The sequence below is a fragment of the Plecotus auritus genome (genome assembly GCF_963455305.1).
Source record: "Plecotus auritus genome assembly, chromosome: 4".
Classification (NCBI taxonomy): domain Eukaryota; kingdom Metazoa; phylum Chordata; class Mammalia; order Chiroptera; family Vespertilionidae; genus Plecotus; species Plecotus auritus.
The window spans coordinates 177,840,968-177,864,385 of NC_137775.1; the positions used below are offsets into that span (position 1 = coordinate 177,840,968).

A 23,418-nucleotide genomic window follows, 5' to 3' on the forward strand; every position below is an offset into this window, starting at 1 on the left:
CCAAAGGACCTCCCTCAATCACAGTGAAGGAGTTAGGGCATCTAAGGAGAAGATGTTCAAGATCTCATGGAAGAGAGTATGAGAGCTCCTTCAGAATCATGGGTTTCAGACGCATGAACGATTATAATAGTCATCCAACCAGTTCTGTTCTGCTCCTTCTAAGGACTGGACGTCGGATTAACTTGTGCTCCAAGGCCATCACATTAAGCATTTGTTGAGGGGATGCTCACCCTGCAATTACAACTGAGTAATTTTATCTTTCAGTCGGAGAAGATTCGCTGGGGCCAGTCTATAGAATCCTTTGAAGCTCAAGAGAAGACACTCTGTGGCGATGTTCTGCTGACGGCAGCCTTTGTGTCTTACGTCGGATCCTTTACGAAGCAGTATCGCCAGGAACTGGTGGACTGCAAGTGGGTTCCCTTTCTTCAGCGAAAGGTAAGCTCAGCTCCTTACCTTGTCAGCATTTGGAAGCATCACACTGAAATTTCAGTAGTAAAAACAGTGCCTATAGACCAGCCTCTGTTGTACCTCTGTAACAGTAACTGCCTGGAAATTCTGGTGTGAAGGAGATGATCCTTGTGTGTGACAGTTTTTCTTATTTTAATGATGGCTAAACAGAGGGATGAAAATTAATTATACAAACAAAACTGATAACTGAAATAAAATTTGGATTATGATGTTATTGTATAGTATAAAACCTTTTGTTTTCTTACTAATATTATGAGTTATTTGTTAATGTGTGTGTGTTTTTTTTCATGACTACTTTCAGATTAGAAGTATACCATTTTGTACATAAGTATAAAAATAGCTCAGCTTAAGCCCGGCCAGTGTGGCTCAGTGGTTGAGTGTTGACCTATGAACCAGGAGGTCACAGTTCGATTCCCAGTCAGGGCACATGCCCTGGTTGTGGGCTTGATCCCCAGTGTGGGGCATGCAGGAGACAGCAGATCAATGATTCTCTCTCATCACTGATGTTTCTCTCTCTCTCTCTCTCCCTCTCCCTTCCTCTCTGAAGTCAATAAAAATGTATTTTTTTAAAAATAGCTCACCTCTCTCTCTAAAACCAATAAAAAACATATCCTTGGGTGAGAATAAAAAAAAATACTGGGTGTTGACAGCTTTTGAGAACTTTGTGTGGTTCTAATATTGCAGGCTGGGGTTGAGAGCCATTGCCCTGGGGGAGATGGGGGTTTTGGGTAAGACACACAGGTAGAGAGCAAGGGAGTTTGCTCTAAAAAGGACTAGGACACCACAGGGCACCTGGGAAAGGTTTTCAGAAAGTGCCACAGTGGGGGCACGTGTTCGGAGCACGCGATGCGGAAGAAACCAGGTAGCATGGTGGTAGCACGCATGACCTTGAAGATCCCAATTACACTGTTACCCAAAGTGTTTCCCTCCAGAAAGTGGCACCGAGGGTGGTGGTGGAAGGTAAGGATTTAAAGCCACATATCCTTGGCTAATAGGAAGATGCTCATTCTAAACGATACTCATTTACTTGCGTCTTTAAGGAAACTGTATCAAGTCAGATACCAAGGCTTAGTGTTCATATCACTAGGAGATAGCGTTTACTTGTAAGGTAACATTGTAGCCAGGAACAGTAAGAATATTGCGCTACTTTTCCTGTATTGATATCCAATTGCATCCTAGCTTTACTGTGGGAATTTTCCCAGCATTTAGTTTACTGAAGCTCTGTGGCCAACCAATAAATCAAACACCTACTGCTACTCTGGCCCCCCCCCCCTCTGCCCCCCGCCTCCTCCCAGTTGGGCTCTTGCTGTAATCTCTACGGAGGCATGTTTCCATCAAGCCTGGGGACCAGCTCCTTTTCCATCTTGCCCTATGGCGTCTCCAGACAGTGTTTTATGTGTAGGAGGTGCTCAATATGGTAAATGCTTGGTGATTGATGACACAACGAATACATTGCTTTCCGTGATCTTGCTAAGTTTTGGTAAAACTGGTCCATTTTTATAAAGAATGACCCCTATTCTTTAAAACAGATTTCTCTCTCTCTCTCTCTCTCTCTCTCTCTCTCTCTCTCTCTCTCTCTCTCTCTCTCTCTCTCTCAGAGTTCAGCTCCCCCATTGCAGTGCTTTCCACATCACAGTGTAGGCCTGGGCACAGCCGGCAAGCTGATGGAGTGACTGCATCCCGTTAACCCATCCCAGAAGGAGATGTCAGCCCCTTGTGGTGTGGGCCTGCAGTAAAAGATGAAATGTCTGAGCAGGATGTCCCGCTCTAGCATGGTTTACGTGGGGTGATCCCTCCACGGGGCAAATACATTTCCGTTATCGACCGTACTTCCTGGTGTCTAAGTTCACGCTCATCTTGTTGGAGGAGCAGTAGATGTATGTAGAGGGCAAAGTCCCTTGAGGTTAGATAGAGGCAGTAATAAAGCAGATACTGACAGGATCCTAAGAGGTAAAATACGGGGCTTATTGGCTCCGATTGTATTTCATGGTGAGAGTTTATTTGGCTTCTCAGCGTCCACAGAGAACTTGGATGTTGTCTCTTGGTTTGAGTCTGTCATCCTGAGTCTTTTGCTCTGCCCCACTACTTATGCGTTGCATTTAACTCTGATTTTAAAGGTTTCCATTCCAATAACCGAAGGCTGGGATTTGATTGCCATGTTGACGGACGATGCTACCATTGCCGCCTGGAATAACGAAGGCCTGCCCAGTGACAGAATGTCAACCGAAAACGCCACAATCCTAGCACACTGTGAGCGCTGGCCCCTGCTGATAGATCCCCAGCAACAGGGAATTAAGTGGATCAAGAATAAGTATGGAACTGACCTGAAAGTCACGCATTTGGGCCAGAAAGGGTATGTGAAGTCTGAGGGATTGGCTTTCTCTCTAGCTGGTGTGAAATGGGCCTGATTTAAGTCCTGGCATTTGGTAGACCTCGCTGCCACTTTGAAAATGTGGACAGTTTGGTGGTACTTGTCTGCCTGATCCTGTTTCATGTAAAGTCTTTCTGTTGAAAAGCATTTCTGTTGGGCCGCACCCATTTACCTGAAGAGGAAATTAGACTGAAGGTGAGAGCAAACCCTGCATTTGAGAGGGAAAATATGTCAATTTCCTAAGGACCAGACTGGAAATGTGATGCATTGTAATCCTTCTTCAGAGCATTTGGCATATCACAAGAATTGTCAACTGCACCTACAGGCTTAATGATGTGTACTCTTTGCCTACAGTAGAGCTTTAACATAACTGTAAGTCCTACTACTGAATACACGAAGATAATTTGATTTCTTAGTCAAGTATTACATGTCACTTATGAGAATTGAATCTACTCTGAGATTTCCTGCTATTGGGCCTGCTAATACTATCTGATAAGTAGAAAGCTCTTTTGTATATAGATGGTATTCAGTTAATGTTGAATAATTTTGGACTTACTGATACTTCATTTGAGTCCTCTGTCATCTTTTCACATGTAAAATGAAATAAGGAATATCTGCAATTGTGCAGATAAATGTCCTCCGTGCTCATCTGAATATTTGGAGAAAATTAATTTCGAAGGGGAGAGACTGTTTTTGAAGAATGGGAATGAAATAAAATGACAGTTCACCATTTTACATGACTGAACCTAAAGATTTAAAAAATGAACGTTTGATAAAACCACAAGACATTTGATAGAATTTGAATTTTTTTAATTAAAAAAGGTCCCATCAAATACATTTAAATGTATGATGTCTGGATAGTTTTATTTATTTCAACCATGATGATCATCAAAAGGAACTAATTTATGTGTGGGCTTATTAATTCAAACTATTGAATTTCACTTGAAAAATATAACTGAAATTTATCTCAAAACTGAAAGGTTCGGAGTGGGCCAGGGTCGCACACCTAGGACATGAGGCCATCATGTATCAAAAGAGATTTTTATTTCAGGCACCTGGGTGCAGGTGGGCTGAGCCCGACAAAGGCATCAGCGGGGACCGAGGGGAGAGAGAGGTTTTTATTAGTCCTTGCTGGCTGCAAGCCGTTCTGCTGCTGTAAGGGTCCGGTCCGTCCTTGGCCCCACCCGAGGCCAGGTGGCTAGTGGTTACCTAGGCTATGCGGTGTTCAAGGCTGCAAGCTTTCTGCAAGATACCTGCTAAGCACAATAAGTTTTCTCCACCCCGTTTTATTCTCTTCAACCCTTTCAAAAACCTAATCTTTAATTTCCATGTAATCTAGTTAAGGAAGAATACTACTTTATAAAATAGTTTTCTCTAATTTGTCCCATTTTAAAAGGGACAGAAATATAATTTAATAGAAATAATTTTGAACACTTTCCCTGTGCTTGCTTACATGTCGTCGTCTCTATTCTGATGGAATGTGAAGGTTTTTGAATGCCATTGAAGCTGCTCTGGCCTTTGGAGATGTCATCTTAATTGAAAACCTTGAGGAAACGGTAGATCCAGTCCTGGACCCACTGCTTGGCAGGAACACAGTTAGAAAGGGAAAGTAAGTATTGCTGAGTTTCTAGCATACATTTTGTGTTACATGTGAGTTTGATCATCAGCTTCTATGTCTTAGCCTCATAACCAGGCATAATCCATTGGATCCTTCTTGGTGATGTTTCTGACTTTTCATTCCGTGGAACCCACATTCCAAGACCAAAGCCACCTCAATACGATCCAGACTTTCAGACTGTGTGTCTGCTGGATCAGATTCATGCTGCCCAGTTCCTGGCTTACGGACAAGAACGGCATTGTCACAAGCCTGGGAATAGTTGCTCCTTTATTAATTTATACCAATGTCTCTCAAACTTCAGGACTTCGCAAAACTACCTTTTTCGCCAGAACTGCAAGTCACTTATATCCTTATTTACTTAATATTTTTCTTTAAACCAATTTAAAGTCCCCTCACTATTTTTTTTAACGTTAGCCTCATTGCAAGTAATAGCATCCACAAAATTATGGGTTTACTGTGCTAGTTCTATTTTTTTTATAATATACTTAAAATATAACCATTAAAAAAAAAAAAAGGATTCATTAATGGATACCTAAAATCATCCCCAACGTTTCACAGAGATGGACTACCAGAAAGTGGGAATAGCCCTAGCCGGTTCGGCTCAGTGGATAGAGCATCGCCTGCACACTGCAGGATCCCAGGTTCGATTCCCATCAAGGGCATGGGCCTCGGTTGCAGGCTCCACCCCAGCCCGGGCCCTGGTCAGGACGCGGCATGCTAGAGGCCACCCATCGATGTGTTCCTCTCACGTCGATATTTCTCTGTCTTTCCCTCTCTCTTCCACTCTCTCTAAAAATCAGTGGAAAAATATCCTCGGGTGAGGATTAAAAAAATACATTCAAAAAGTGGGAATACCCCCATGTGACATTCTAAATGCTGCCATTCCCCCCTGGGCCACCCCACTCTCTCGGGACATTCTCCCAGGGCAGTGACGCCATTTCCAAGGACTCACCAGGTCGTTTTCTGTAAGTGTGTGAAGGTCAGAGGTCGCAGTTACACCTCCAAGGCCTGCATGGCCTCAGGGGGTGTCAGGAGGTCGTGGCATCCCAAAGGTTCTTTGTGCCTCTTCACTCAAGAACCACCATCCACTAGACTTATCTCACTGCGTTCTCTCTCTCTCTCTCTCTCTCTCTCTCTCTCTCTCTCTCTCTCTCTCTCCCCTCCCCCTCTTTCTCCCTCTCTCTTCCTCTCTCTCTCTCTCTTTCTCCTTCTCCTTTACAGAGGAGTAATTTCGGAACTTCCCCAACCCCTTCTTCTTTGACGCCCATTCTCTCAAAGGTATCTATCTCCTTTTTCATCACTAGATTATTCCTGTCCATTTTAAGTGGAAATTGGCCTGCTTAAAGGTGACTAACTTCTATTTTCTAAATAGACTAACCAATGAGTATAGAATATATTATACATCTCACCAAGTAAATCCATTTACAGTGACTGACAACTTATAATTGTTTAATAAACCAGAATTTACCCAGACTTACATTTAGAACATCTAATAAGCCACTTAACAAACTGCAACTCTAACATAAATATAATTGCAGCTGTGTCTGATGTGTTAAAAATATAGTGTAATAGCTTAAATGTCACTAAAGTGAAATCCTTGTTATTAAGGTTCTGACTCTGTTATGAAGACCTAAAATTTTTTGTCAGTAAGATACATACTCGCCAGCTTTAACTTGGACTTCCAGTAACACAATTTAGGTGTAAGAAAGTTGGTGACAGCCCTAACCGGTTTGGCTCAGTGGATAGAGCGTCGGCCTGCGGACTGAAGGGTCCCAGGTTCGATTCCGGTCAAGGGCACGTACCTTGGTTGCAGGCACATCCCCAGTTGGGGGTGTACAGGAGGCAGCTGATCGATGTTTCTCTCTCTCATCGATGTTTCTAACTCTCTATCCCTTTCCCTTCCTCTCTGTAAAAAAATCAATAAAATATATTTTTTAAAAAAGGTGACAATCCCTCTCTCTCTCTTTCTGAACATGTATAATCTTTTAGGCTTTATAGAGCTGATCATGTCATTCCAGCATTTTTTAAAAGGTTAAAAGAATTTAAAATAATATGAAAGAATATCAAAAACTCTGTTTATTGTATGCAGTTATTACTGTAACAGTCCTACTAAACTCATGTGTGGGAGCAACCACTTGTATGAGGGTAAATTTCAGATCTGTAGCTTCAGTTTTTTCCACTTCCCTCTCCCATGTAGATGTTTTTAGAGTATCTTTATCCAGAGAATCTGAGTGCTAGTGATGCTTACATATTCGACCAGCCACTGAATAAACCTCTCTGAGCATGGCTGTATGCCAGCCGCAGTATAAACCATGATGAGGTATAGATCCTGCCCTTAAAGAAGCGACATTTCCCCAGGGAAAGATAGACCTATCTATGCTAATAAAAGGGTAATATGCTAATTAGACCAGATAGACCAGATGTCCTTCTTGACAAAGCCACGGCGGGGGCAGAGGCAGTTAGGGGCGATCAGGCAGGCAGGGGAGAGTGGTTAGGGGTGATCAGGTTAGGGGTGATCAGGCCGGCACAGGAGCAGTTAGGGGCATCAGGCAGGCAGGCAGGTGAGCGGTTAGGAGCCAGCAGTCCCGGATCCCAAAAGGGATGTCCAACTGCTGGATCAGGCCTAAACTGGCAGTCGGACATTCCCCGAGGAGTTCCGGATTGGAGAGGGTATAGGCCAGGCTGAGGGGACACCCCCCCCATGCACGAATTTCATGCACTGGGCCTCTAGTAAACAATAAAAGGAATACAGAGCCATTGGTGAGATGATTGCATGGCAGGGAGTTGTCAGTTCTATAGTAGAGACTTCCAAAGTGTTTACACTGATTCCTGTGCTCATCTGTAGTGATCAAGAGTTGCGAAGTCTTTCAGGGAACTGAGGTAGGGACTTTTCACCCTTCTGCTGTTTTTTATAATACAAAAAGAAATCGTATTTAATACCATTAGCCACTTTTCCCCAGGAGGAACTATTTTATCCCACCTCTTATTTTTGAAAGGGAAAAAAAAAAAATTGAGGACACTCAAAAATTTTAGACTAATATTTTTATAAAAGCATTAAAAGTACTTGGGAATAAAGTTTGATATTTAAATGGTTGTGTCCTTTTTATCTGAAAAGAAATATGCTTAAACAAAACAAATGCTCTCTTGGTCCCTCATGTAACTCTTTAAAAAGAGAGATAACCTCGCTGGTGTTGCTCAATGATTAGAACATCAGCCTGTGCACCCAAGTTCAATTCCCAGTCAAGGGCAAGTACCTGGGTCACAACTCTGATACCTGGCCCCAGTAGGTCCAGGCATGTGCGAGACACAACTGATCAGGTGTCTCTCTCACATCTATGTTTCTCTCCCCCACCCCCCGCTATCTCCCCCTCTCCTCCCTCCTTCCCTTTCACTCTCTCTAAAAATCAATGGGAAAAATATCCTAGGGTGAGGATTAACAAACAAACAAGAGAGAGAGAGATAGAAACTTTATAAAATATTCACACATATGCAAGCTAGAAGGGGGTATGGAAAAATAGATTGGTAGAAATAGGAATTCTTTTTCTTTTAATGAAACAAAAACTGGGAGAAAACAATGAAAAATAAAATTAATAGGAAAATGTTGAAGTGCTTTGTTTGATAATAGAGATAGAAACCCATTTGCAATGTTAAAAAAGGAACAGAAAAAATTGGATTTACCTTGATCACATCCCATACGAATCTACATGTTTGTAAATTTTCTAATAGGTGTTCCTTTTGTGATCTCCAACAGTGAACACTTTACTTGATTTTTTTTTCTATGTTTCCCTTTGCATTATAAAGACAGAATAGTAGTAGAAACAAGAAAAAGAGGGGGAGACAAACCCTGGGGATTGAAAACTGATATATTACCCAGAATATCTTTATTGCATCATATTCCGCAAATGCAGGTGGAATAATACTGTTATACTCCTGAGAGAAGGCACCTCAGAAAATTTCCGGCTATTAATAGTGTTTTTATTTATCTTAGTTCTGTGTTGTTTTTTTTTTTGGGGGGGGCGGTTTGAAAAAACTAATGTTAGTTTATTCTTCCTAATAATGAATGTCTGAGAAGATGCTTGTGATAGATATAGCATAGCCCAAAAGTTGAAGTTCATTAATAATTGGAATGTTGTGGAGTATGAAGTAATGAATACTAATTACTCCTTTCATGTCTGACAGCTCCCTGTGGACCAATACATCAGCCCCGACTTTAATTTGGTTCTAGTAATGGTTTCATCAATAGCACATTAAACCTGTGTTTGGGAAGATATACAGTTGAACCTGACCCACATAGTAGATGCCGCTGTCCTAATGGCCACAGGCTGACAACAGCTGGGTAATTACAAATAATTAAATCCACCAAACTCCAGACAATCCTAATTTTAAGCAAAATATATCTTATGGTAGCAATCGACAGAAAACATATCTGGGAAGATTTATCAACATGTACTTTTTTCCAAAGCAAATTTACTGGCTTCCATATTAGAGAAGTTGCTGATGTGTGAAGCATCTTCATAAAATTATATCTATGTAATCTTTCAGATCTCCCAAACATTATTAAAAGAATTTATAAACTTTAATTTTAGCTGGAGTCACCTTACTGCAACATGCATTTTGATTGGAAAATGCATATATGTTTCTGAGCATATAAATATTTTTAAAGGCATTTTGTACATTATTCTATATTTATTTTTACGTAATTATTTTTTAGTAATAGTGTTTAAGAAGTATTCCCTAGGAAGAAACTTAAAACTAACGAATAGAAATATTAACTGTGTGGCATAAATCTCTATTTTATAGAAGTAATATCATGAAAGGGAGAATATTTTATAGATATTTTGTAATGACTAGTTTTCCTGCAAGTCGTGCTGAAACAAATACAAGGAAGTCTCTTAGTTTCAGGTTTTCAGTTGATTAAATAATAAGTTGCTGCCTTTGGAGTTGATGCCACACGATTGTATTATAGTAGATAGTGGTCCAGTGCACCAAATTCGTGCACGCGTCGGGTCCCTAGCGGCTGCCGGCTGGGGCCACCCTTTGCACCCACCTTGGCCTGGTGCCGCCTGCCCACTCACCTGCTCCACCATCCCACCGTGGTCCCGCTCTCTTGGGGCCCATCGGGGCTGGCAGCACCTCCACTGCCCCACTGCCAGTGCTGCATTGCTGACTCCCACCATGTTCCGTGCCGCCCCCTGGTGGTCAGCGCACATCTAACTCCCCGTCAGTCGAACTCCCACTCGTGGGGACAATTTGCATATTAGCCTTTTATTATATAGGATTATAGATCTGTTTGAATGAGGTCTTCGGTGGCAGTTAAGAATCATGTTCAATTCTATCCCACACTGTAATAGAATGTCTCTCTTGAGCTGGAAGCTTATGTTTTCAAGTAAATCTGGAGTAATACAGTTCTCTCATGTCCCTGTGGGTAAGAATATTTTTATTTTCAAGTTAAATTCATGCCTTCATAGAAGAGAATTCAGCATTCTAGGCTCTCCCAATTTCTAATTCAAAATAAAGTTTAATTGCAGAAAATACCAACAACCTTCTCTGTTCCTAAGTTCAATCAAGATTTTTTTTTTTCAATTGTAATACTCGGGGTCTATGGTTAGTGCATTCACACACTGACAGTTTTCTTGCTAATGCTGTTTGTTTTCATCTGAAAGTAAAAACCAAATAGGGCCACAGATTCAGAACCGTAGATCCTCTCCTTCAAAAAAGCAATTTTTTAAAAGGGCAAACAAATATAAATGGAACCAGAATTTATTTTTCATGGCACATTATAATATTTAAATATGGATGTAGCGAAATATTATAATACATACGTTTTATATACTTTATACATCTCAAAAAGGAAATCATCTGATTTTCTTTTTTGGTTTCCTTTTTTTTTTTTTTTCCCTGTTCAGTGGTACCTAGACTCTTGCAACATTAATCTTCTTTTTTCATTCTAATTGCAGTTTGCGTCTGTCTTAGAAGGATATGTTGGTTATGTTAAGTGTATGAAGCAGCAAGACAGTGAACTCATGTCTGTTCAGGACTCTTCTTTCTTCTTTTCCTTGCAAGTCTCGCCAGCTGTGCGGCTTTCAGCAGAAACCAGGTTGGACCAAGTGGAACAGCCCCTCCTGCCCAGGTTGCTAAGTAACACCTCTGCCCAGGTTGCTAAGTAACACCTCCCTTCGCCTGCTCTCCACCTGATCCTTTTGGCTGCTCTCAGCCGGAGCTGTTGGAGAAGCTTTTAATTTTAAACAGCAGGGTATGCAGGAAGGCTTTTAGGTGTCCGTGGAAAAGTTGTTTTTCCTTCTCTTAAGTGTTTCTTTCTTTCCAACTAGTGGGGCTATATTATTTATTTATCTTAAGACCCAGCTGCTATCTCTTTACTCTGACAAAACAGCTCTGATGAGGCCTGGAATTCCTCATATTCGGAGAACTTGTTAGCTGTCTGAATTGTCCATCTTAGAGACACTCTCTTAGGAAATTTCTCTCCAAACAGACAGCATTGGGAGAAAGGTTTTGCAAATCTCCTTTTAAAAAGATTCTCAGTGCAGCTCCTCCTTAGTAAAAAAATCTTCGATCTGCCACAGGTGCGAGTCCTCATTCTAATGGAAGATGCTGCTTTTCCACGTTTGGTGTCAGATGGCGATAAAAAATGATGGTGTTTGCTCAGGTTCTGGTCACTAACGATGTTTATTTAGGTCTTTATGATCCAAGACTGATGGCATTTTCCAAGTAGCTATCCTAAATATCGGGAACCGTTCTAACAAAAGTAAGAGACACTTCCTTAGTTTCCAGATGATAATCTCAATTTTAGACAATCGTCTTGGTTATACTGGGACAGTGCTTCCTCTCGTTCTACTCAGAGATTCTGGCTCTCAGGTAAATCTGAACACTGGGAGAAATGTATCCTGTGTTTATCAGAGAAATGGCTGTGAACATTCACCAATAAATCACTTGCAAGTGTTTTTCATGTCATTTGCATATCAGTCCTTCTCAACAATAGTGACCTTTCATGACTTGAGGAAATTAGGAATCTTTTCATCCCACGGCACCTTTGGGTTGGATTTTGAATAAACTTTTGAAAGAACGTTGAAATTCCCAGTATACCTGATTTTTATGCAAACCTGACATGGAAAACTGAATTTACAGTTAATCTGTAGATGATTGTCTTTATGACACAGTAATTCAGCTAAGGAGGGAGCATTTTGGCATACTTAAAATACCGCATTTTCTTTTCCTGAAAGCCAGGAGTTAGAAAACTTTTATGTAAGTTGTGATATATTTTTATAACTTTATAAATTAATTACTTTTATGAAAGTATCTACCAGAAATCATAGCTCTTGGATTGGGGCTGGGCACCTTGATAATCAGTGCTATTCTCCTTCATAAACAAGGACAGAATTCCTACACAAAGATCAGCAGGGCATGTTCTCTGAGCTGTGTCTTTAAATTTTTTTGTCTGTTGGCCATTAATTGTTATGAGTCAATCATAGTCTCTCGGTACCCTCTTGTGACTGATGGTCAGACAGGTCAACAGAGGTTAGGGTTACAAGCTGTCACCATCCAACAGAGCAAATGAACCTGCAGTCTGATGCAGTGAAATGAGCTTTATACTAGGAGTCCAGACCCAGGTTCTGATCCCCACTCTGCTTTTAAGCTATCTGACCTTGGACAAGTCATAAACTCACTGGGTTCATAAAAAGGAATCAGCTGAATGATCACTAGGGGATCTTCTTGCCTTAAAATGACAACTCTGGTAGGTGAAACAATGTTTTTGACTCACCCGATATCCTATCCAAATAAGCCATGGTGTTTGTACTGGGAAAACACATTTTATTTCAGGTTGTGTTCGTATAATTAATCTCTCACCTCTAAGCCAGCAATTCTCAGCCAATGAGAAGCGAGGCAGGAGGAGCTCTCTCCCTTGGAGGAATGTATGGACACCCTCCAGGAGCAACTCCCCTGCAGATTCAGATTCCTGTCTCCGCCCCAATCCCACCCCCCCCTTACCGCACCCCCCTCTCACTGTGATACAGTGTCCTGTTCCGGGAGGGCATGGGCTGGAAAGTAGGTTAAGAACTACTCATTTTAAAAAGTAGCCACACTTCTACATTGTATGCTGCTCTTCATGCCTTGCTGTTACTTCTCACTGAAGATTTAAGTTCAAGAGCTCACAGCTGCCTTCTGTGGTGTAGAAGTCATGACCTCTGGATTCCTGTCTTTCACAGAAACAACACAAGGACTGTTGGCTCTTCCCACCCCTCTGGTTAACTCAGTCGTCGTCCAGATCCTTCAAATCCTGAGAGAGCATTAGCCATCCATTTAATTTTCCCAGATAGGAGATTAACCAAAAATTAACCTAGCAGCAGTGATAAAACCCACTGAGTCATTATGTAGTTCTTGCCTTTCGTAGATCATAAACACCCCAGTTGAGCATAATTTACTATCCCTGGGAAATCTAAGCTTAATAAAGAAGGTTTCAGAGCAAAATGTAAAACCAATTTTACAGGCAGACATCCTTATCTCTTCCATCAGCTTAGCAGAGTCCCTCCAACTAACTCTCCTCACAGAGAAAATCCAACAGATAGATTTCTGGTTCCCAAACTATGAATGCTTCAGGGCATATCTGTAGACATGCAAGGGGGATTTAGAGAGCCCTGGAGTCCCCTCTGAGCCCCCTGATGGAGCTGTTTCATTAAGGACATATTTAACCAGTAATGGCTTTGTCACCTGCAAAATTGTCGAACCTCAGAATCCATGTTGGCCAGTCTCGTGTGTTTTGTGGTGTGTGTTTTCTTGAAAGCCTAGGGAGGGGAAGCACAGTTGTGCGTAGTGGCTGATGGGAAAAATTTGTAGCTTGGTGTTCCTGGGAAATCCTTGGAGATTAGCTGCTATTGCATGGAGAGGAGATCACGCTAATGCCACTACCTGGTGTGACCCTCTAGAGTGGCAAATGGCAGACAGCCTGTGCTGATAAGGCCTGTGAGCTAAGAATGGTGTGCTGCTGTTGTTTATCTTTGACTTCTTTTTTCAGCTTTTTAAAAAACTATAGTCAACGTACAATATTAGTTTTAGGTGTGCAGCATAGTCATTAGACACATATAACTTATGAAGAGCTGACAATTGTTTTAAAGGGTTGTCAATAACAAAGACTATGTGGCAGAGACGCATGTGGCCTGCAAAGCCTAAAATAGTTACTCTCTGGCCCTTTGTAGATGCTGTTCTCCAACCCCTGCCCAAGAGGGATTTCTCCCCTGAGGCCTGAACACCTATGACTTTCAGAAATGTTAGTTGTCTTGCTGGGGGCTTGTTTTGTTTTTTGGTTTTTGTTTTTTTAATAATATATTTTATTGATTTTTTACAGAGAGGAAGAGAGAGGGATAGAGAGTTAGAAACACCAATGATAAAAGAGAAACATCGATCAGCTGCCTCCTACACGCCCCCCACTGGGGATGTGCCCGCGACCAAGGCACATGGCCCTGACCGGAATCGAACCTGGGACCCCTGAGTCCACAGGCCAGCGCTCTATCCACTGAGCCAAAACGGTCAGGGCCTGGGGGCTTGTTTTGATTCTCTCATATTTATACACCCTCCACACAAATCTCAAAATTAGTTTGACTTCTTATTGCAGTTCCTAATCCTGCCACAAGCTATCCCTTTAGAACAATAAAGAAAATTCTAGACTTCATTTATTCAGTGTACTTCATTTAAACTTAAGTGTTTATTTTGGGGGATTTTTGGGCCTCTGTTTTTTAAATTGAACTTATTGGGGTGACACTGGTTAATAAAATTATATAGGCTTCAGGTATACCCTTCTATAGCATCATCTGTATATTGTGTTGTGTGTTCGCCACCCCAAGTCAAGTCTCCTTCCATCACCATTTATCCCCCATTTACCGTCTACCTCCTCCCACTCCCTTTCCCTCTGGTAAACACCACACTGTTGTCTGTGACCATGAGGGGTTTTTTTTTTTGTTTTTTATTTTTTCCCTTCACCTTTTTCACCCAGACCAGTGTAAAAATGTTTAAATTCGCTTATCATCTGGGGATATGGATTAGTGATTAAAACAGGAAGTTTATGAAATATGAACTCAAACCCAGTGAAAAATTCATGAGCAAATGAGGGGAAATTCAACCTGAAATCATAAATGGTAGTGACAGACCTGGCATTTCTGAGACACTTGCCAAGGGAGGAATGGATTGAAACTGAGATGGAACCGTAATCAGAAAAGCACAGGCTGTGCATGGAAGTTGGCTGAGAGTGTGGGTGTTCTTACTGTGACGATGTAAATGAGTATCAGCCTTGGTATTGCTTGTGTGTGAGAACCCCGGGCAGTAACTACACAAAACTTTCACTCTTAAGATTTCCTTCAGAAGCCACTGATGCAAATCTCGGCATCTAGGCCAACAGTAATACAGTGGCTAGTGCCAACCAAGGAAGATGTTCCCGAAGCTTACTTGACTTGTGAGATCTATTTTGGAAAACCTTGGAAAGGGGAACTAAGTAATGGGAGAAATTGGATGATGTTCCCAATGTAGATATGGTTGAAAATGTCTTCAAAAAGAAGGTTAACTAAAAATGTGTTCTTATAAAATAAGACCATCCTGTGAGACAGCTCAATATGCTCAAAAGTGAAGCAAGAGCCTCTGAGAAACTATGGTTAGCAGATGGATAAAATCTGAAAAACTACAGTTAGCATGGTTGATTTCCTAACAGACCGATGAAGTCCAAATGTTACTGGTTGACCTCTTGATAGGTTGTTCTCTTTTTTTTTTCTTTTTTTGGCAATCTCGTTACAGAGGTATAATTCACATATATACAATATATCATTTAAAGTGAAGAACTCCTTGGTTCTTAACTATATTCACAGCATTGGGCAGCCACAGTCAATTTTAGAATTGAAATTCCTAAGCAATCAAACCTACTTTGATTTGCCTACTGGATTTGCCTATCCTGGTTATTTCCTATTAATAGAATCATATCATATGTGGTCTTCTGTGATTGGCTTCTTTCACTTGGCATAATGTTTTCAAGGTTCATCCATGTTGTAGCATGTATCAATATTTTCTTTTTTTATGGCTGAATAATATTCCATTGCTTAGATATACCACAGTTTATTTATCCATCAGACATTTGGGTTGTTTCTACCCTTTGGCTATTACGAATAATGCTGCTGTACACATTTGTGTACAAATTCTATGTGGACATACGTTTTCCATTTTTTTGAGTCTCTACCTAGAAGTAGAATGGCTGAGCTAACTGATAACTCTATGTTTAAAATTCTGAGAAACTGCCAATACTGTTTTCCAAAGTGGTTACCCCATTCTACATTCCCACCTGCAGTTCATGAGGGTTCTCATTTCATGCCAACACTTGTTATTGCCTGTGGCTTTTGACTGTAGCCATCCAGTAGGTATGACGTGGTACCTCACTGTGGCTTTGATTTGCGTTTTCTTGATGATTGATGATACTGAGCATCTTTTCAGGCGTTTGTTGGCCATTTGTATATTTTCTTTGGAAAAATATCCATTCAGATCCTTTGCCTTTCTTTTAATTGGGCAGACCTTTGATCTGTCCCATTGTAGGTGCTTTATACATATTTATTTATTAACCAAGTAAATGAAGGAACCCACAGGGGAATGGAGCCAGGTGACCACGTCCTTACAATTCCCAGCATCTGAGAAGGGGAAAAACCAGGCCCTCCCTCAGGGAGAGGCTGCGTTCATTCCGTGTTTTGCTTGCAATCACAGCAGCCACCTCCATCCAGCTCAAGCTCCACGGAGAGCCTGTTCCAAGGCTGCAGGATGTCATGGCAACGGAAGTGCAAGCGCAGCCAGGCTCCAGGGAAGGTGGGACCTGGAAATCCGGGGAACCCAGAGCACGCCCCTTTGCTCTGCTCCTCCATCTGCATATTGGTTCATTCTCCTCCTCCGGGAAGCCAGGGGTGTCTTTCTGTGCTACTTGGCTCACCAGGAGGACAGACGGACTTCAACACAAGCAAAGGTTCCAGTTCCAACTCTCCCTTCTCTCTGTCCCAAACCCCAACCCAGTAAAGGGCACTGTGATTGGAAGAGCGTGGACGAAGTGCCGCCCCTGGTGCCCTTGGCCGGGGGAACAGGGATACAAACAGAAGCCTGGTCGCAGAGAGCCCAGGCCTGTGCGAGATGGAGCCGGAGGGGGAGCCGTGCATCCCACACGGAGGCTTCTTCAACTTTGTCCTGGACCCAGTGCCCAAGTATTGGAAAGTGATTTGACGTATACATGCATGTTTGCTACATGTAAATTTTAAATATACATACACCTGTACATAGATGTGTACAAACGCATACATACTCATTTTACCCTTAAAGAATAGCAATGTTTAAGATAAGGTGAGTCACAGTGATTATAATAATGGAAGCTAACATTTTTGTTGGCTTAGGTCCTTTATGTGATTTATTGTATTTAATTGTTAGGTGAATACTGCTGTTACCACCGTTTTGCATATGAGGAAACGTAAGTACATAGAGGTTCGGGGGATAATTCCTATCCGTTATTTACTTTAGGGAAGCCGAGAGTAGCTGAAAAACCCTGAACCGCCTAATCCTAAGGCCCGGATACATGACCAGCATGCAGGGTTGGAATGACACTTTGCTATCCGTCCTGGTTCCGGGGAAGCTCCTGAATGTCCGTTCTGTCCCCTTTAGGTATATCAGGATTGGAGACAAAGAGTGTGAATTTCACAAGGACTTCCGTCTCCTCCTCCACACAAAACTGGCCAATCCTCACTATAAGCCAGAGTTGCAAGCTCAGACAACCCTCCTCAATTTCACGGTCACAGAAGACGGTCTGGAAGCCCAGCTGCTGGCAGAGGTGGTCAGTATCGAAAGGCCGGATTTGGAGAAGCTTAAGGTAAAAAACACGAAATCATCCACCAACACTTACTCAGCACCTGCTTTGCCCAAATTACACTGCCGGACACGTGAGTGTTAGACAGGAGCCCTGCCCTCCAGGATCTCACAGTCTCATTGAGAAACAGAGGGCACGTGTGAACAGGAGCAGAAATTCAGGGGGCCTTCGATGAAGGAGGTAGTTGGGGTTGTGCCCAGGGAGGAGGAGGGCTGGCTCCCGGTCTTGTTTGACGCAGTGACTGGACGGGCAGAGGCACGAGAGCTTGGGAAGCAGAGGCCTGTGTTGCTGCAGGCACATGCCTTTGCCGTTGGGTGTCATAGCCGATCGGCCAGGGCGAAAGGACGGAGAGGAGGAGTAAAGGAGGAAGGCTGGAAAATCTAAGGGGCTTGCCCTGGCTGGGGGGCTCAGTGGTTAGAGCATTGGCCCGGGCACTGAAGGGTCACAGGTTTGAGTCCTGGTTAAGGGCACATACTGGGTCTGGGGCTTGCTCCCCACCCCCGGTCAGGGCATGTGCGAGAGGCAACTAGTCAATGTGTCTCTCTCACATCGATGTTTCTCCCTCTCTTTCTCTCTCTCCCTCCCTTCCACTCCTCCTCCCTTCCACTCTGTCTGAAAAGCAATGGAAAAAAATATCCTTAGGTGAGGATTAATACCTCCCCCCCAAAAAAAAAAAAGAAAAAAGAAAAAAAATTAAGGGACTTGTCTTTGGTTATGACTAACAGCTAAAGGAAAGTTTATGGCTTTAAGTGCACCGATTAGGGGGGAAAAATTAAATTCAGTGTTGAATACAGACAACAAGAAAACCAGAGTAAGGTTCTAAACATAGGACGAAGTCTGTTGTAGAGTTAAGTAATAGCAACAGAGACTGTTCGGCCTAAAGCCGGGAGTATTGACCGTCTGACCCTTGGTGGGAAAAGCTGCTGCTCCTGTAAAACCAGGGGTTCTCCAGTGGTGGATCCTGAAACGGCAGCGTCAGGTCACGGTGCGAAGTGGTGATGATAAGTGTTCACACTCTGGACCCCGGAGTGCAACCCCTTCTGACACTTTCCGAAAGAATTGTTAAGCATGATCATCGGTGTGTTTTAATGTTAAGTGTGTTTCATTCTAAAGGAGTCCATGAAATGGATGAGGAAACGCTGCTTAAAAACAGGACTTTAACCACCATTTCTTCCGTCCCTCGGTTTGTGGTAGTTGCTCCTGACGAAGCACCAGAACGACGGTAAGATAGAGCTGAAGGCCCTGGAGGACGACCTGCTCCTGCGCCTGTCGGCGGCCCAGGGCAGCTTCCTGGGCGACACGCAGCTGGTGGAGAGACTGGAGGCCACGAAGGCCACGGCCGCCGAGATAGAGCACAAGGTGGGGAAAGGCCGAGGGCACGGAGGGTTTGTTGGAACGCTCCGCTTTATAAACATGCGGAGGAAAGTGTAACCCCGTTCGGTAGTTCCTCAAAGGGGACTGAGGGATCGTCCGGTAAACTGCCCTAAAAACGGCTTTGTGCGGCCCAGCTTGGCTCCTCGTCATTCCACAGACCCAGGCGTTCAGATTAGACTCCTCCAGGCTGTTATTTGGTGGTGGTGGTTTTTTTTGTTTTGTTTTGTTTTGTTGTTAATCCTCACCCGAGGATATTTTCCCATTGATATTTAGAGTAGGAGAGGGAGAAACAGAGAAAAACATCGATGTAAGAGAGATACATCGATTGCCTCCTGCACGCACCCCGACCAGGGCCGGGGAACCTGCGACCAAGGTACATGCCCTTGACCAGAATCGAACCTGGGACCCTTCAGTCCAGGGCCCGATGCTCTATCCACTGAGCCACACTGACTAGGGCCTGTTGTTTGTTCTGTGTGACCAAATTTGAAGAACACTGGGGCCTGCTGGCTAAGATGGTCTAAAATCAGAAAAGGTTTCCTTTAGTATCTAGCCCTGGCAAATTGACCTCCTCCAGCCTCGCCACGGGGCTCCCAGTCTGTTGCACATTTTAGAGAAATACTTAGAGATGAAGTTTTGTGTCCAGGCCGTCAGGGCTGGGAGGCCGAGCGAGAGATGGCCTCCCGCTGTCCTCGATGCCTTCTTCACCCTGGGAGAAAGTCACGTCCTAAACGCCCAATGAGAAGGCTTCTCATTGAGTGAACTTCCCGCTGACGCCAGCGTGTCCCCGGGCGCTTTATGCTGGTGCGCACTGTGGATTTTCACAAGTAACCATTAACCCTTAAAAGTCCGTCGTTGCAAAATCAGAGGAACCCTTATTCGCTTTCTGGAATATCCTCATTACTAAGCAATCTGCTAATTGCCCAGCAGAGGCTGTGTCACCACACATCCAATATATTTGCCTTAATTTAAGCAAGGAAATGGAATTCCAAATTACTCTTTTTACTTAAAAGGAATTCTAGGGGGCTCCTGAGATGGTAAAGATTAGAGCAATTAAGTAAATTAGGTCTTAGCTTTCAAATCAACTTCTAATTGTCTCTTAAAATGCCTCTCCCTATCTTCTTAATATATTTCCATATAGGGACTCCCCTCTGCTCTACATTTTCTTTATTTCCTTTTATACACAAATATGATGGCTCGAGTCTGTTAAAAAAGTTTTGGGAAATACTGCATCATATAGTGGCCAGCAGTGATCCTGGCTAAGAGAAATAGATATCTGAGCCTTGAACAAAAGCGAATATGTTGGTTGAGAGTGGTTTCTTTTAATTATCTCTCCTAATGTACCCAGAGGCTAATACAGAATGATAAACTAAATGGAAATATATGAGCATATGGATGCTCTGGTGCAAAGTCAAAACTAGACAGTCATGAGAGTCTTCGTATAGAGGCTATTTAGTAAGCCTGGCTATTAGATATATTATTGACCTTGGCTGCTTTTGTATACCTTGTTGACTAATAAAGTTATTGGCATTGAATTGACCCAGCAGACTTGTAAGAGCTCTCACTGGGAGGCAATATACCTGGGTTATTAATCCCTGAAAGCGGCGGGGGGGGGGGGGGGGGGGGAGGGGAGAGGGGGGAGGGGGGCGGGCAGAAAGGTGACATTACTCGGAATAAATTCTGTAGTGCTGAAACCATCGAGTTTGTTCAACCTGTGATCAAACAGCTGGCATTATATCCCTTCCCCCTGGAAACGCCTATGAAAAAATTATTTTAAATGTTCATTATTTTAAATATTTTAATATTCATAGTAAACATAAAATTAAAATTGTTTTAATATGAATTTAATAATTTTGAACAGCAAGCACATAGATGCTATATGTTATCTTTTAAAACATATATATTTTTTATTTTATTTTTTATTGATTTCAGAGAGGAAGGGAGAGGGAAAGAGAGAGAAACATCAGTGATGAGAGGGAATCATTGCTCGGCTGCCTCCTGCACGCCCCCCACTGGGGATGGAGCTCGAAACCTGGGCAAAGTGCCCTTGACTGGAATTGAACCCAGGGCCCTTCAGTCTGCAAGCCAAGGCTCTGTCCACTGAGCCAACCAGCTAGGGCTGTTATCTATTTTGATACGAATAATTTCTCCTTTCAGATACGTCCCTTCCATCACTTGGATAAGAATAGAGAATGTGAACAGTTACGTTACTATGTTGTTTGCTCTCACCATAGGTGACTGAAGCTAAAGAAAATGAAAAGAAGATCAACGAGGCCCGAGAATGTTACCGACCCGTGGCCGCGAGAGCAGCTCTTCTTTATTTTGTTGTTAACGACCTCCGAAAAATCAACCCCGTCTACCAGTTCTCCTTGAAGGTACCGCTGAGTAGGCGAAGAAAAGTGCTTCGCTTCGGGAACTTGTTTCTGGAAGTTTAGAATTTATTTTTAAGCAATTAGTACACCCAGGAAGGAGTCATGAGGGTCTAGCTAACAAAGGAAGAGGCCAAAATATCCTCATTCTCTTACTTTCATTTATAATTTTCAATAAGGCTTTGAGTTAATTACCGGTAAACTATGCAACCTTATACTTGTTTTTGTTCTTAAACAGAGTCTTGAGGAGTTTAATGTATATAAGTAAGAAAAATTTCCCTGAAGCCTCTATACTTTCTTTGTGAAAATGTAGATCTCTTTAAAGAGATTTCCCATATTATTTTGGTATCGAGGGAGGAAGAATGAGAACAACTATATAGTAAGCCACTAGTACATGCAAAGCACTTTTCTGCTTTAGTTCATTCTTATGCCTGACACATCTCAATATAGTATACTATTTCACCCCTATTAAAAGAAGAAAATGGACATTTTTCAGATTCTGAATACGTTGCCCAAGATTGCACAGTTCGTACTTAACGAGCCGGAATTTGAATCTGTGATCCCCAAGCCTCTGCTCTGCTGTGCACGGTCCTGCCTCTGGGCAGTGTTCACTCATTCCTCAGTCAGTGTTTAAACCAATAGTTCCTGAAATCAGTCGTCATGCCAGATGCTGGGGGGGTCACTGAATATGCAGGTTTTTTTAAAAACACACACGCAGATATGAGTGAAGATATATGGGGGTCAGTGTGTGTGTGTGTGTGTGTGTGTGTGTGTGTGTGTGTGTGTGTGTGTGTGTAAAAGTGATAAATACTATGAGAGGGAATAGTAGGGATGGTGGGACTGTTTCATTGGGGGCTCAGGGAAGGCCTCTCGGAGGAGGTGACATTAGAACTGAGTCCTGAAGGATAAATAGGGCTTAGCCATGTGAAGAGTGGAGAAAATAAGGATGTGTAAGACATGAAAGAGTTTGGGATTCCAGGTAGTGAATGAATCTATGTGGGTGGAGGGTAATGAGTGAGGGAGAAAACAGAGTCGAGACAGGTGAGAAGGTCTAGATCTGTGTGCCAAGATAAGCCAGTGAAAGGCTTTAAGCAGAAGGCTGATATGACAAAAAACTCAGAAGTGAATAGACTTGTGATATGATTTGAAGCTAGAATAATCAGTTCTTGGAGATGGATTGGATATGGGCAAAAAAGAAGAGGAAAAGAATCAAGAATAGCTAGCAGGGTCTAGTAGTATGGGACTGAAAGCAGTGGGATTGGGTTTTGGAACAGTCACAGAGTATAAGGAGAACAATAGAACTAACTCAGTAGTGTCAGCCCAGTATACCCAAATACCAGAACTAAGCTAAGGCATTATGAGAAAAGAAAACGACAGAGCTGCCCCCTTCATGAACGTTGTTGCAAAACTACTCAAGGAGAGAGCGGCAAATTGAATCCAGCCACATTCTCTTACTTTCATTTATAATGAAAAATGGTATATTATGCCCAAGTGGAATTTGTGCCAGGAATGTAAGTTGGTTAAATATGCAAAGATCACACAATGTAATGCTTCATATTACTAGAATAAAAGAGAAAAACCATATGATCATTTCAATGAATGCAGACAAAGAACTTGACAAATTTCAACACCTGGTTAAATAAACAACAACCCACACAACTCTGAGCAAACTAGGAGTAGATGGTGACTTCTCAGTGTGACAAAGGGCATCTACAAAGATCTACAGCTAATATCAGTATAACTCAATGTTGAAAAATTGAATGCTTTCCACTAAGATCAGAACAAAACAAGGATATCTCCTCTCAACACTTCTGTTCACTGCACGGGAGGTTATAGCTAATGCAATAACACATTAAAAGGCACAGAGATTTTTTAAAAATATATTTTATTGATTTTTTACAGAGAGGAAAGGAGAGGGAGAGAGAGTTAGAAACATTGATGAGAGAGAAACATCCATCAGCTGCCTCCTGCACACCCGCTACTGGGGATGTGCCCACAACCAAGGTACATGCCCTTGACTGGAATCGAATCTGGGACCCTTGAGTCCGCAGGCCGACGCTCTATCCACTGAGCCAAACCGGTTAGAGCCACAGAGATTTTTAAAAAAGAAGAAACCTGTCTTCATTTTCCCCCACAGATGACCTGATTGTGTATGTAGAAAATCATACGAAATCTACAAAAACTCTACTAGGACTAAGAATTGAGTTTTTAGCCAGATTGTAGGGTATAAAATCAATATAGAACAATCTGTTGTATTTCTATATATGAAGAACAAGGAAAATAATAACTCATTACTATTTCTAATAGCTTTTAAAACTATGAAACTTTTAGGGATAAT

The 23,418-nt window shown here is 42.4% G+C and overlaps 1 protein-coding gene across 1 annotated transcript in view; it reads left to right on the forward strand.

The window, feature by feature from the left end:
- The window catches only part of DNAH11 (dynein axonemal heavy chain 11), a 196,777-nt gene that overhangs the window by 145,105 nt on the left and 28,254 nt on the right, over positions 1–23,418 (forward strand). The window contains exons 63-68 of the mRNA XM_080663816.1: positions 265–435; positions 2,586–2,821; positions 4,326–4,448; positions 17,139–17,343; positions 18,535–18,699; positions 20,946–21,086. Of these exons, the coding sequence (XP_080519942.1) occupies positions 265–435; positions 2,586–2,821; positions 4,326–4,448; positions 17,139–17,343; positions 18,535–18,699; positions 20,946–21,086 (1,041 nt within the window). The remainder of the gene's footprint in view (positions 1–264; positions 436–2,585; positions 2,822–4,325; positions 4,449–17,138; positions 17,344–18,534; positions 18,700–20,945; positions 21,087–23,418) is intronic.